A 15435-nucleotide genomic window follows, 5' to 3' on the forward strand; every position below is an offset into this window, starting at 1 on the left:
TTTAAAAGCGGTGGAAGCATTTTATTTGTCTTTAAAGCAGACAACAATGTAATTGAGGAAAATCAGCTGATAAAAAAGTCTTTGTTAAGCTCACAAAAGATATAATATTACAATTTTTAGTATAAAACTTACATCGATTTCTTACGGTATTGTTATAGTTTATTCGTACAACATAAAATAAAAACATGAACATAAACATGAAAATGCGTGGTATAGCTTTCAATTGTTGCGAAATAAATCCAACCAATCAAATAGCGATCGTCTAAGGCCAGGCGCACACAGGCGATTTTGAGTCGCGCAACAGTTGCCCGACTAAAATGTTCAACATTGTTTTAAATTGGAGTGCGCACACGAAGGAAACAGTCTGGGGACAGTCGCGCAACTGTTGCAACCGATGTTCCCGGACCCAATTTGCCAGCGACTGCTCTGCGACTGAATTGTTGCGGGACTATCGCTCCAGGTTTGGTATCCATTGAAACGAGTGTAGATGCGCACACATGCAACTAAATAGTCGCTGTGTCGCTCAGTCTCACCCCAGGAGTTGAACTACTCGTGGCCAGAACTGTCACTAGTGTTTGCTCTCTTGTTGTGTGAAGTTTTTAGAAAATTACAAGTATGAGTGTGCGTGATGAGGATGCGAATTGATGAAGTTGAGAAGAGGCCGACTATATTTAAAGTCATTGAAACTGTCCTTTCACAAGTCGCTCACTATATATGGGATGAACCCAGTATCTTCTCTTTTCTTTCGCGCGCGAAACTTCAGCAACAAAGCACATATACTACGGCTGTATCATTTAAATCCATTCGGAACGCTGTAACGAATGTATTTCCAACACGTCTCAAGACTATATCCGCGACTAAAAAGTTGCCTGTGTGCGCACTCCAGCTCAACTGTCGCTAGACTTCAGAGTCTCCGAGAGAGTTGCGCAACAGTCCCCCGATTAGTCGGGCAACTGTTGCGCAACTCAAAATCGCCTGTGTGCGCCTGGCCTAATCTCACCCTAATTAAGTACTAACGCAAAAGTGATTGGCTATTTCGTAATACAGCCAGAAAAATTATAACAATGGAAATCTTTACGATTATCTGCCAAGAAGATGTTGAGCTTAGTTAAAACTTGGAGGAAGCAATACATATCGTGCCAAAACACAATTACAATACCTTATTTCAAAAAAATTTAATACGGAAATTTTTAACGGGTTTGCATACCAGTATTGACTATTGGAAGGACTATTGAAGTTGTATCAATAGTCAAATGTACTACTTTAGTTTTATAAGTGCTGGAAAGGAATATTTTAGCTACTCATCTACTACGATTTCCATGAAAGTAGCTAACAAATTTGTTGCTATTTAAGTTAAATAAAATGTTGTCTTAATCCTTGCGGGGATAGCATTAATTTTGGTCTTTGAATACAAGACCTGGCACTTAAGCGTAAACAGACGTTACTGTACATTGTTGGAAACGAATAGTGTTTGGTAGTGCTGTATTGCAAGTTGGCACGATTCTCTTCAATCTTAGAATAAAGATGGCGCATGGCGCAAAGATGACAGTTTGTGTTCGTAATTGCGCCATTTGGATTTTGTTTGACTCTACATTCTAACTACTAGAGTATGAACTCACCAGCTGTTTTGCAGTGAGATTCCTACAGAAATAAATTAAAACGATTCAGACGAGCAAAGTCAAAGGATATTCCTTTGTTTAGCTTGTTAATTTTTTCCAACTTAAAATTATTACCACTGTAGTCAGAATTTTTAAATAATTCCTACAAAACACACACATAGTAGAAGACTGTGCATGGTAGAGTAACTATAACATAACATTACCAAACCACATCTGCAGCATTCGCTTTTACAGGGAACGAGTGAGTCGAGGACTTTCGACCAACCTCAGCAACAAAACCCTCCTGGGGAAAAACCCGCCCTTTCTGCTTTAGCGAGTTATTCTCTTGGCTTCGCTAACCTCGGAATCAAGGTCTATCTCTATCTTAAACTAACCTTATTCAACTAACCCAACCTAACCCATCGGGATTATACTAATTACTGTGGATACAGAGAAATGCATTTGTATAAGACCAGACTGTATCAGCTTTAATTGATATTTGATGTTCTAAGAGACTTCTAACAATATCATTTGGTTGTTCAGTTTCAACAAAAGTCTTGTTTTTAAAACCGTAGTGTTGAATTCAATTTATCACGTGGTAATTGTCAAACTCTCAAGTTTACAATGTTGACTGTTGCCCACATACACAACAGTGATGGCGTTAAGGTATTTTAACCTTTTCATTAACATTAAAATTATTTCCTGTAGAGTGTAGATAAAGACTCACGGAATAAGTCCCGTTAAAAACTTAACAAAAAATTTCAACAAAACACACAGCTAGTACCACGTAAAAATTTGCCATATGCCAATAATTGTTTTACAAAAGTGATATAGGCTTACTTACTGAAGTCATGGAAGAGATCCCAAAAAGAATCATGAAATGTTACTTGGTACAATGTAACAAAAACAAAGGAATAGGTGCTGTTTTTGCTGTAATCTTGTTCGTTGAACTGGTGAAAATACTGGCCAACGTTGGGATGTGTTTTAGTAATTCACCTTCGGAACATCCTAAAATTCAACAATTTCATTGTATCTTACCCGGAGATAGATCGCTGCGACGCAACCATAACGTCAGCCATTTTCATCAGTTCAGCGACGTGGTCATCTTCCAAAGACATACTACTGTGATCGTGGTACTGGTAGCCTACCTCCTAAAGGTACACACTTATACTACTCTATTGACTATCTTCCCTTACTTTCTTTTAATTACTCTTAATCTCTAACCATAATGCCCCATCTTTTCCAGAACAACCCCATAACCACCGTGAGATCCACAGAAGACGCTTGTCAACCTATGATAAGTCCTCTTGCTAGTCCCTTAGAGAAACCTGCGTTATCCGCACTCGCAACACAGTCTTTGGGCTTCGTAGATCTTGGGCTGAAGGTCCTTCATGTGTTTTTGTCCTGTATTTTCGTCAATAAAGCATTGTGTTGTCTTAAGCATGCTCTTCTTTGTTCACGTGAGTCTTGAGAAGTCACTTACGTGAAAGTGTACATGTTTTATCCAGTGAGACGGATAAAATCGTTCTAAACACTCTATAAAATTCACCTTCAAACAGATGTTCACCGGATACAGGAAGATCTGAAACATACAAAAGTTTAATCAATACACTTTGTTCCTCCTCAATTTTTTGTATGCACGTATTTCCTAAATGTCCATTTCAACACATTTTTTTTACAAAACTTCAATATTGCACTATTCGAATCTGCTCGGTGTTACACTATTTATTTAGTTCAATTATACTTATAACAAAATAAAAATAAGTTCAGTGTAAATTCAGTTCAAGAAAGATTTACGATGAAAGTTAATAAACTTGTATTAATGAATAAATGAATTCTTGGTATGGATAATATATAGTTAATATTCCTGAATGGGTTCGTAATCAAAATGTAAGGGGTTGTTTATCTTTAAAAAAAATTATGGAACATCAGAAATACAAATTTTGGTCTTTATTAGGATATTAACGAGAGCTCGCCCTGTGGTCGATAACTCGGCCAAAAGTATGTGTTGTGCAAACTTTTCTATTTTCAATCTACGATGTAAATAAAACATGTGATTGGATTTTCTTTAATTTGTTTTGATTTTCTGTTTATATTCTGTTGGTATTTCGTCACCAACATGGTAACCCATAAAGCCCATGTTAAGTTTTTTAAATGTTTAATAAATTTTTTTGCCAAATTTTTTAGCTTGTTTTAATTTATAAAGGGATTTGGCACGTCTACAGGAAAATGTCTTTCATTTGGTACCAACCGCGTGTAATTCGGTCCAGTAGTATGGTCATATCACACAGATCATCTCACACCATTCTACACTCATCCTTCACTCATATTTGGGTTAAAATACGCACCTAAGTGGCGTCCCCATCTTAATGATTGATTGATTGATTGATTGATATATTTAAGTCGATAAAATACATTTAAGTTTATATTTTTAAACCTAACTCTACATATGTGTCGAGCTTTGTATGTGACTAACTTTTGTCTTTCGAAGACACCATTTGAATGAAAATTTATAAAGAAACTGTGTCAAGTGAATGCAAAATATAACTTTTCTTTTTAAAATGTTTAATTTGCTAGGAATGCCAGTAAATGACTTTCAGTTAACATGTAAGATTAACTTTTTGTTTTATATTGTTTCAGTTTGCCACATTTTTATTAATGTACTATTGATAATTTATTGTATAAGTTAAAAAAACTTTATCAAGATAGTCACACTATTTAGCTTTGTTTACAATAGGTTGGTCATGAAATTGGGAAGCGATAAAATTGTCCGACCCACAGTTATTTGTTCATGTTTAAATCTACTTAATGACCTAAAAGGTCATTCCCTGGTCATATCCAAAGTTTCGATCCAGTAAATGACCAACTTTTTATAATTGTTGGTTAGGATTTTTAAATGAGTACAGAACTGTACCTTAACATATTTAATATGAATTACGGATGATATATTATAATTTCCACTAATAACAAAAAACCATGACGTATATAACAACCAGCATTGTTTGTAAGAAACGCTATAGTGAAAGTCTAAAGATGAACTGGTTGTAACATTTAACTTTCAGTGTGTTACAAAAGCATAAATGGCACTTTATGTTTGGAATCAAAGACAGGCTAGATTTCAATTGTGTATCAAAGTTACTTTGAAGACAGTTTGTTACAGACTAGGCAAAACAAGAAGCTTTACATGAAGATTTGTATACAAACCGGCGATTCGCCAGTGCGATTGTAAAGATTTAGTTGGTTTGTGGGAGCTGCGAGGTAGAGTGAGTACTACATCTCACAACATGAATTCCAACTGATTTGTGAATTAAGACGAATTGTCATCATCATTAGGATTCATTATTAATGTACGTAATACTGTAACAGATCCAATTATTCTTAACTTCTCCAAAGCAGTAACGATTTAAATAATTTTACGCCACACTACATTATTTTGACGAACTTGCCACGCAAGGATTTAGTCCAGAAAACAGCTGTTTGCTGCCAGCTTATTCAAATGGGGTTTCATTGCGTAATACTGTTCTGCAATGAGTTTTACCGGACACCAATCAGCTGATTATACTGTATTTGCGTGGCAATGAGTGGTTATAAACAAAAACATAACCTCTCTTAGATTTATGACTAGTGATTTTTAGTCCTTTAGTTGGTGGAAATATACAGGGTGTTGAAAATGTCTGGAACCAGCATTATATCTGGTGAGTGGTTAAAGAAATACAACTGATATTTTGTGTACGGATATACTATGGTTTTACCTATCTTTTGGTGCCTTATGACATTTTTTACCACTTATAGGGAACGTCCTGTGGGGGATGCAGTAAAAAGTTTTAATGGAAGCCTATGGTAAATGATACATCATTTTAAAGGCCATTTTTTTCTGAGTAAGGAGCCACAAGTTCCATCTCAAAAGGACCACCCTAGCGAAAATGGTGACTGTTGGAAGTTTTTGAAAATAATTGAATTTTAAATTTCAAACAGTCGCCATTTTTGCTAGGGTGGTCCTTTTGAGATGAAACTTGTGGCTCCTTACTCAGAAAAAATGGCCTTTAAAATGATATATCATTTACCATAGGCTTCCATTAAAACTTTTTACTGCATCCTCCACAGGACGTTCCCTATAAGTGGGTTTTTAAATTTCAAACAGTCGCCATTTTTGCTAGGGTGGTCCTTTTGAGATGAAACTTGTGGCTCCTTACTCAGAAAAAAATGGCCTTTAAAATGATGTATCATTTACCATAGGCTTCCATTAAAACTTTTTACTGCATCCTCTACGTGACGTTCCCTATAAGTGGTAAAAAATTTCATAAGGCACCAAAAGATAGGTAAAACCATAGTATATCCGTATACAAAATATCAGTTGTTTTTCTTTAACCACTCACCAGATATAATGTTGGTTCCAGACATTTTCAACACCCTGTATAAGGATTTGTACGGATTAAGTAGTATGGCTTAAACTATCGTACGTCACTCGTCCAAAATGTGTGTATCGGACTCGTATGGTAATCCCGTACTCGGATACGTCTCGCACATAATAATATAACAATATTATTGTATATTTCAATAAGATAATATTGTTATATACGGGAACGACCACACTCGTCCGGTAAACACTTATTTCCAGGACTAGTAACGTAATATACTATTACGCCACTCTACACTGTTTCAACAAACTTTCCACGCAAGGATTTAGTGCAGAAAACAGCTGTTTGCCGTCAACTTAATCAAATGGGGTTTCATTACGTACTACTGTACTGTAATGAGTTTTACCGGACACCAACCAGCTGATTATATACATTTGACTGCATTTGACAATGAGTGAGAGTGGTTAGTTAATGTTCATAAACAAAAACATAGCCTCTCTTAGAGGTTATGACTAGTGATTGTTTGTCCCTTAGTAGGTGGTAATCATTTGTACGTATTTAGTAGTATGGCGAAAAATATCGTACGTTACTCGTCCAAAATGTGTTTACCGGACTCGTATGGTAATCCCGTACTCGACTTCGTCTCGCACGAGAACAACTACACTCGTCCGGTAAACACCTGTTTTCAGGACTAGTAACGTAATATACTATTATGCTCGAGAACAAACTGTGTTGTTACAATACTACTACAACACATACTATCACGCTATAAATTACAACCTTTGGTTGTTTCAACTCAATTCTGTAAGTTTTAGAACTCTAAGAGTTCAAACCCTATATACCAAAACAAGTAGTTTCAAACCTCTCAAAACCTGCAGAACACCGGTAAACCTAAAGCAACCCGTCATAAAATCAAGGGGAACCCCTCCTAACCGCAGTCTGGGAACATCCACATTTTACCAGACACGACACGAGTGATTTGTCACTTATACTACCAGTTCACAACCCTTGGTTTACTTCCGCAGCGGAAGAGTGGTCAAGATTTATGTGAGAGCGAATGTTTTTGCAAAGACGATACCCAACCGGAGCTGGTGCTAATTCTGGCACATTCCTCGTGCTTTGCCAATGGCGAGCGACTGCCAGCCGCGCGACCGCCCTTCCTTATCACTGGCTGATAAGGGGCAATAAGTTTGTAGGAAGAGGAATTACCAAAGAGTATAGAGATATGATGATAACAGACAGTGGGTTTGTGGGAAAATAAATTACCATGGGGACATTGTGATAAGAGACAGTGGGTTTGTGGGAAAATAAATTACCATGGGGAGATTGTGATGAGGGGCAGTGCGTTTGTGGGAATATGGATTGCCATGGGGACATTGTGATAAAATACAGTGGGTTTGTGGGAATATGAATTACCATGGGGACATTGTGATAAGAGGCACTGGGTTTGTGTGAAGATAAATTATCATGGGGACATTGAGATAAGAGACATTGTGATAAGAGACGGTGGGTTTGTGGGGATATAAATTACCATGGGGACATTGTGATAAGAGGCACTGGGTTTGTGTGAAGATAAATTATCATGGGGACATTGAGATAAGAGACATTGTGATAAGAGACGGTGGGTTTGTGGGGATATAAATTACCATGGGGACATTGTGGTAAGATACAGTGGGTTTGGAGGAAGATAAATTACTACGGTGATAAGACAGTTGGTTTGGGGAATATAAATTACTATGATGATAAGGCAGTGTTTTTTTTTGGGAGATAATTACCAGACAGACCACTGACGTAGCTCCCAGAGTGTAAGGTATACAAAACTTTCATTGCAGAATAATACAATGCATCTTTTCTTTATAACTCTTAATTTTCTTTATGGATTAATAGAAGTTCATCTTCAGTAATCCAGTATTTGCTCAGCCTAACACAAATAATTCATTGAAGCTTCTCTAATCATCTAACACAAACATTCACAGCGGTTCAAACTAAATACATCATTTTTTTAAATTCAAATGATCTTTTAAAAACCTTTTTCATAAATAAGATAATATTGTTTACCATTAACAGTCATAGCACTAAGATCCTGATATAACTTTTTAAACTATCGTTACAGAAAGTAGTCGTTATCAGTTGTTGCAACTAAATTACCAAATAAAACGAAAAAAAAAATTAAAACATAAATCACACAAATAAATTGGATAGAAATACAGACTTCTAAACGTAATGCTAGTAACTGTTGAAGATACTTAATTTCATTTTGTTAAGGAAATTAATGAAGTAAAACTTGTTTTGTTTTAGAAGTAGAATTGGGATATCCTAAGACGGGTCATGAAGTCGTCTCAGCTTTAAATAAGCAGTTAAAGAAGTGTTTGGCTAATTTTCGTAGACTTTTATCTTTTTTTGGTTTGTGATCATAGATAGAATTGTGATAAAATAAAACAGTTTTTAGATATTCTGTTATTTTTTAACCCTTAACCCGAATTATAAAAAGGTAAAACTGATAGAAGTCTTCCATATACCAACCATAACATTAAAAATAGAGTATGTTAATCCGTTGAGGGCATTTAAATGTAGATACATTAGAATACATGCAGTGCATTCTATAAAAAAGTTACGTGTTTGCTATATATTACAGTAATTAATTTTAACAAACTGTTGTTGACAATCAATAACTTTCAAATAATGAAATTATACAACTAAAAATAAAATAACAACTGTTAAAATAACTAGTTTTTCTATTGATAAAAAAATTACCTATCAACATTTAATAAAAATGTTTAATATGATGTTGATAAAAAACATGCATTTTCTAAAACAAAATGCACCATGGTTGTTATTATCCTGTGAGAAATTTAGTGTTTTTTTTTAAAGTCCTATTAAATAACAAAATTAATGACATTTAACATTACAAGAAATTGATTTGCTTTTACTAATATATTTAACAGCTTCTGCTACGATCTCTTCAACTTTCCACTGCACGAGCTTACAGTATAATATAAAATTATGCTTGCTTTGTGTCTGGAAAAATGTAGACAATATCTTGAAATAACATTTACTTCAATCACTCATCCTTTAGGCTAAAAGCTGAGTGTGTATATACAGTACAGGGTGGCTGAAAAGTAACTTGCACCCCCCTTAACTTTTAAGCCTTTTTAGATATTTGAAATCGGTTTGCGGCAACCTTCTTAAAAATGAGGGGCAACAATAATTAATTATGGTTAGTTTTGAAAATTTAGTTTTAAAAATTACTTTTAATAACCATTGTCTTAATGATTTTTATCTGTTTAACCGTTTTTGTTATTAGTTGTCCGATTTCTATTTTCCTTATGTTTATTGTTCAGTTTTGTCAAGACCTGTAAAATGATACGAAACTCGACCATACTTCCTATTTGACAATTTTAAGCTACCCCCACTACCCCTAAGGGCAACATTTTCAAAATCAACCATCATTATTGTAGCCCCTCATATCTAAACAGGTTGCTGCAAACCGATTTCATATATCTCAAAATGTTTAAAAGTGGTGCAAGTTAATTTTCAGCCCCCTCATGGTTATTTGGATTTGAAACGTTTTAGGGCGCCATTTTGTTATTAGTAGTCCGTAATTAGTTTTCTTTATGTCAATTGTTTGGTTTTGTCAAAACCTATAAAATGATACTAAATTCCACTACACTTGCCATTTAAACATTTTGAGCTACTCCCTACCCCCGCTACCCTTTAGGGCAAAATTTTCAAAATTAGCCATCATTATTGTAGCCCCTCATTTCTAAAAAGGTTGCCGCAAACCGATTTTAAATATCTCAAATAGTTGAAAAGTTAAGAGGGGTGCAAGTTACTTTTCAGCCATTCTGTATAAGGAATGTAATAAATAGAAAGGAAATCTAACAATCTATACATGAACCTTGCAATAGAAAGCTAATCAAGATATCACACCATGCAGTCTATCGGCGAATTAAACCGTTAACATATGGAAAGACATTATGGGGTCTCAGATTAAGGTAAGTTGTAAAGATAAACCATGTTTATTGATTAGTGTGAAAACAAACAATGGAATCAAAGTTAACGTTAATTTATAGGAAGCTAATTGGAAGAGCTTTGATCCAACAGTTTTTATTTAGGTGTCTTCTTGAAATTCACATATAGGTAAATCAAAGGGCAGATCAATCAACCGATGCAGGTTATATAATTAATTAGGTAACACACTCGTTCCAGCAGATAGCGTAATAGACGTGATCCCAGAAAAATCAAGATCTACTGTTACCTCCAATTTTGACTGTTTATGGCTGAACCGATTCAATACCAAGAGAAAATCAAGGGAATACTTTTGATTGTAATTGTTTTGGAATGATAGTTTCCCAAAGAAAGGAGTATTGAAGTTATTATTATCTACATTAGGCCTATACCATACAATATTGAATTCTGAAGTATAAATTCCTCATATACAGTATGGACCAAACTTAACAAAGATTTCTTTCACATTGAATCAAGTTAAATAAGCCGCTTACAGAGATCGCTACTATCAAATTGTTTTAATCTCCTTTCGCTTTAGCGAATTTCCCATATAGGGAATAAGCTATTACCGTAGGTCTCATGGTAAGACCTGGACCAGGGACCGATTTACTTCTTCGTTTTGAAGTCCCTAGAGGCCAAAAACACCATCCGTCCAAATTCATATACATATTTATTTATGTGTCTTTTGCACGATAACTCGAGCAAAAATGATCCGATTTTGATGAAATTTGGTATAAACGTGTAAATCTAAATTTATTCGAACTAGTTCGCGAACCAGCATGACCGGACTATGGGAACAGGGGTTTATGGTGGGTTTATGGGGTAAAATGGGGGTTTTCTCATTTTTCAACCTGAAAACATTTTGCAAGTTCTTTCCAACCATTTTGTAGAGCTAAAAATAAATAATTTTGTTTATTGAATCATTGTTTTAAGCCTAACGATTACAGAAAAAAATCGCCAAAAAGTGTAAATTTAAAATTACCATGCTATTTTTATGAAGTATACATTAAATGTTAGTTGTAGCTTCCTTGTCTATGGACATATTTTAATGAAGTTTTGAAATTTTGTTTTCAATATTTCAATAAAAACCCCCTATTTTCTTCCAAGTAGCAGCAAACCTAAGTACTCATTAAAATTAATGATATTTAAATAGGAAATAAATCTGACATTTATAAGGGAATAATTTAGTGGGATTTCAGCCAGGTAGATGGAAATTCGGTTAGTCTGCAGGTTTGCTGCGGGGGAATTAATAAATGCTGTAGTGTTAAAGTTATTGACATACTTAACGGATTAATTCAATTAGGCCGTACATTCAATTTATTCAAAAACTGGTTAGAGCTTTAAAATAGGAATGAAAAGTTCAGCATCCATAGTAAAAATTGTACCTTGTACATAAATACTAAAAATACATATAACACCGTGTTTTTGTCAACGATGTCTGTTGATTACACTAACTGTTTAAACAAGCCGGTGAGAGGACAACTTGCTGTAAACGATTAAATATAGCATCTTTATCTTCATAGAAAAGCTATCATAGTAGGGATAATTTACAACTAACTTGGTGAGTGGCTCATGTTTATTTGAAAAAAGAAAAATTATTTGCTTCAGCTACAAAAATCATCTTAAGTCAAAATTTATTTTAGGTGAAAATAAAAAACCACATGAGGTAAATTTATTCGAATCAAAACACATTTGGAAAAATATACCGACAATACGTCATGATCGATTTCGATCAACAACGTGAGTTCCACGCTCGATTTCGACCATTGTGTGCCGTGTTCTGATTGTAGCGAGCTCTCTCGGCGCTATATTCAACCTCGCCGTGGCTCAGTGCTCTGTTTATCGTGGTCGGGAGTGAGTGATCCGATTACGTCATGAGCGAAAAGTCCCTCTAGTTTATCGTAAGCCTTATCACCTTATCAGCCTTGGATCTGATCATTATCTTATCAGTGGTTCTTATCAGTTACATTCTCTATGCGTTTGAGTCCTGTGTTTTGTGGATGATTGGTCAAATGGCTGTTTTATGGGTATCGTTTAGTTTTGATGAATTTGGATTGTGCAACCTTAAGTTTTTGTTGTTAAATTTACGTGCTGAAGAAACTATTCTAAATTGTACCAAAGAAGAGTTGACAAAAGCAGCAAATTTGGGATAGAGTTAGGACTTATGTTTGTTTTTATATATTTGACTTTAGTCTTTTGATCAATCAATGATGCTAAATCGTGGCAGATTTGTGTATTTACTAATAATTTGTATACTGATTTGTTTTCTTGACGTAATTTCACATTTATATTGCTCTGTAGGTTTAATTATCTTAATCCTATCATATCTGATTATATGTAACGTTATTCTCCATATGCTTTGGTCGTCTGTAAGGCTTTTCTTTGATTTGTTTAATTTAATATGCAGACTAGTATATCAAACTTTGACAAATAGAACGACAATTTAACTCGCCATAGTGTTCTAGTTGCTTCCGGTACCTTCTGTACTGAGCAAATTAAACGAAATATTGTTAGTGTGAAAGTATATTTTTGAACATAAATTAATCATCCTAAGAGTGAATTTGCTTCACAATTGAACGATACGCCGGATTAGATATAAATTAAAAGATAGTACTGTTACAGTTTTTACAATTATTAGTAAAAGATTCGTTGAACTATCATTTGTTATATTACGGTTTTTATTTTAAGAAGTCTAGACACAGTCTTGATTTAGTTTCATGGAATACACATGCAATAACGGTCCAGATTTGAATCAAGTTAACTCAATTGATGACTGGCAATATTCTATATTTTTAACATCTTTTTTAACATCTATAATTTTAAGAACCAACCCCTCTTCAGCCTGAGAGTTAGATTTCGTTACAGACAGAATAGGTGTTGAAACGTAATTTCTCTAGGTCATAATTAACATAGTATATTCATGCAGCCGCATGAAGCAAACCGTCTCAAGTGTTATGGCTTTAGTCTCTAGATTGAGAAAATCAATAGAATAAGATGTGACGATTTTAAATATCCTTGATATTACACTTTGATCAGCTGTCCTGGTTTCTAGGCAAATTTAGCTTGTTTATTTGTGTTGTTCTGTAATGTTGGTTATCATTCAAATAAAGTCTTAGAATTTGTAAAAGGTGTATTCATTATTTCAACAGTTATTTGAGTAATCAAATATGCAAATACTTAAAACTATTCCATTATTTTCCAAAGGTGCCTTGTCATTTTCAGGTTAAAGCAGATTCTCAATTAAACAATCGAACATGTTTCCAGTGTTTTTCTCTTTTGTTTCACAAGAAAACATTGTCTATTATTCTTTACCTATCAATCTTTTCTTATAAGTATTAAAATTCCATCAAATTTTAATAACAGCTTAGCATAATTTGTCAAGTACTGAATCTATGTGTAAGGTTCAACCTCATTTAGTAAAAAATTAGGAAAAGTAAAACTGTATTTTGTATCGCGAAGAAACAAAATACCAATTGCCAATTTTGTTAACCAACCACTATATGTATGATTTTAATTTATTCCTTAATCTTAGACCCTATAATAATTTACACTCTCAAGCAAAATTTAATTAAAGTCTCGTATTCTATTACATTTTTACATCTAATTGTAGTTTATGTAACCTAACATTTTGAATTCTTCTTACTTCAACACTCATTATTAGTTTCACAATTTTCTAACTGTTAAGACACAGTGGTCATACAAAGTACAGTCACGTCAGTTAATTGTTGTACGCCAGGGTAGGTACACTCGGTGCTGTAGGAAGGTCATAAGAGCCAGAATTAAATGGGCTTTGGCCACAAGCCCGCGAACTTGATCGCGTGGTGGAGTTACACAACCCGCTACCGACCACCTTGCGAACATTCTGGCGGGTAATCAGGAAATCCGCGGGAACGATTGATGTATTTGCCGCATATCAAGTAACAATACTGTTTACATGTAATAGTTCATTCAGAAATACAGTATAGTTTGTTTATTTCCAATTTTAAATGTTACAGTGTTAAAATAAATTTTCTCGATACAAGTACGGTAGACTACAATTCAAAACCATTAAACACTATCTAAAGTTTAAATGAAATAATGAATAAACAAGGAGAAAAAATCTAACATTTTTTGATAATTCAATTGAACTGAAATCTATAAGCGAAATGCTCGTATTTAATTATATTATAGAAAGAATAATAAAATTGCTCGCATGTGACCACTAAAAATGCCCATTAAATTACGTATATAATTTAAGCAGCATTTGCCACATTTTTGTTTAGCAAAATCTAGAGCTTATGGCATTAATAGATGAAGTTTGAAGATGATTATTATGACTAATTACTCACTCTTAGGATGATAAATTTTCTTCAAAATTATTTAAATTTATACTGTATCCTACATGGAAGGAAAACGTGTTGTTACAGATTCATCCGACTAGTTTAATATCTGCCCAGCGTGTATACGGAATATTTGGAGAAAGCCTTTGATTATTCTGTTTCCCCATTATGATAGATGATTCTAACTATTTTCCGTATGAGTTTGACTTCAAACTGTACAACAAAATCTAAAACCTGATATTGTATTAAAACTCACGCAGGGATGTAGTACCCTACTACCTTAAATTAACGAATCGCACCTTTTAATGTTGTGACGCATTCATCATCTGATTTGTCGGCTTTGCAGGCGCTTTGCCAACAGAGGTTGTTTTGCAAGTGGTTTTCATCACATGCCAAAAAGTAGACATTTGACAGGTGGGACGCGTATGATTAGCAGATGAGGTGTGTGGTAAATAAAAAATACGTGATAAACTAAGAGGGCTTGTCGTTAGCTTATAAAGTTTTGTGATAAACTAGGAGAGGGGTTGGTTAGCTTATAAAGTTTTGTGATAAACTAGGAGAGTGTTTTTTAGCTTATAAAGTTTTGTGATAAACTAGGAGAGTGTTTCGTTAGCTTAAGTTTTCTGATAACCTAGGAGGGTGTTTGGTTAGCTTATAAAGTTTTGTGATAACCTAGGAGAGTGTTTGGTTAGTTTATAAAGTGATGTGATAAACTAGGAGAGTGTTTCGTTAGCTTAAGTTTTCTGATAACCTAGGAGGGTGTTTGGTTAGCTTATAAAGTTTTGTGATAACCTAGGAGAGTGTTTGGTTAGTTTATAAAGTGATGTGATAAACTAGGAGAGTGTTTGGTTAAGTTATAAAGTGATGTGATAAACTAAGAGAGTGTTTGGTTAGCTTATAAAGTGATGTGATAAACTAGGAGAGTGTTTCGTTAGCTTAAGTTTTCTGATAACCTAGGAGGGTGTTTGGTTAGCTTATAAAGTTTTGTGATAACCTAGGAGAGTGTTTGGTTAGTTTATAAAGTGATGTGATAAACTAGGAGAGTGTTTGGTTAAGTTATAAAGTGATGTGATAAACTAGGAGAGTGTTTGGTTAGCTTATAAAGTGATGTGATAAACTAGGAGTGTTTAGTTAGCTTATAAAGTTTTGTGG

General features: G+C 34.3%; 1 protein-coding gene across 14 annotated transcripts in view; it reads left to right on the forward strand.

Moving 5' to 3' along the window:
* Window positions 1-15435, forward strand: part of LOC128987570 (PDZ and LIM domain protein 3) — an 80351-nt gene that overhangs the window by 1247 nt on the left and 63669 nt on the right. For 5 of the 14 annotated variants that reach the window (XM_054408480.1, XM_054408481.1, XM_054408482.1 and 2 more), the window contains exons 2-3: window positions 1854-1970; window positions 2845-2982. The exons of 1 other annotated variant lie outside the window; for it this stretch is intronic. In XM_054408480.1, coding sequence (XP_054264455.1) covers window positions 1854-1970; window positions 2845-2982 — 255 coding nt within the window. Of the gene's footprint in view, window positions 1-1853; window positions 1971-2844; window positions 2983-11731; window positions 11866-11889; window positions 11992-13846; window positions 13882-14638; window positions 14725-15435 lie in introns of those variants that run through there. 8 more of the 14 variants (XM_054408485.1, XM_054408489.1, XM_054408490.1 and 5 more) reach the window with 8 other exon arrangements.

The sequence above is a fragment of the Macrosteles quadrilineatus genome, unplaced genomic scaffold, assembly GCF_028750875.1.
Source record: "Macrosteles quadrilineatus isolate MER2022 unplaced genomic scaffold, UCM_ALF_1.0 Scaffold_2__2_contigs__length_208266976, whole genome shotgun sequence".
Taxonomy (NCBI): Eukaryota; Metazoa; Arthropoda; class Insecta; order Hemiptera; family Cicadellidae; genus Macrosteles; species Macrosteles quadrilineatus.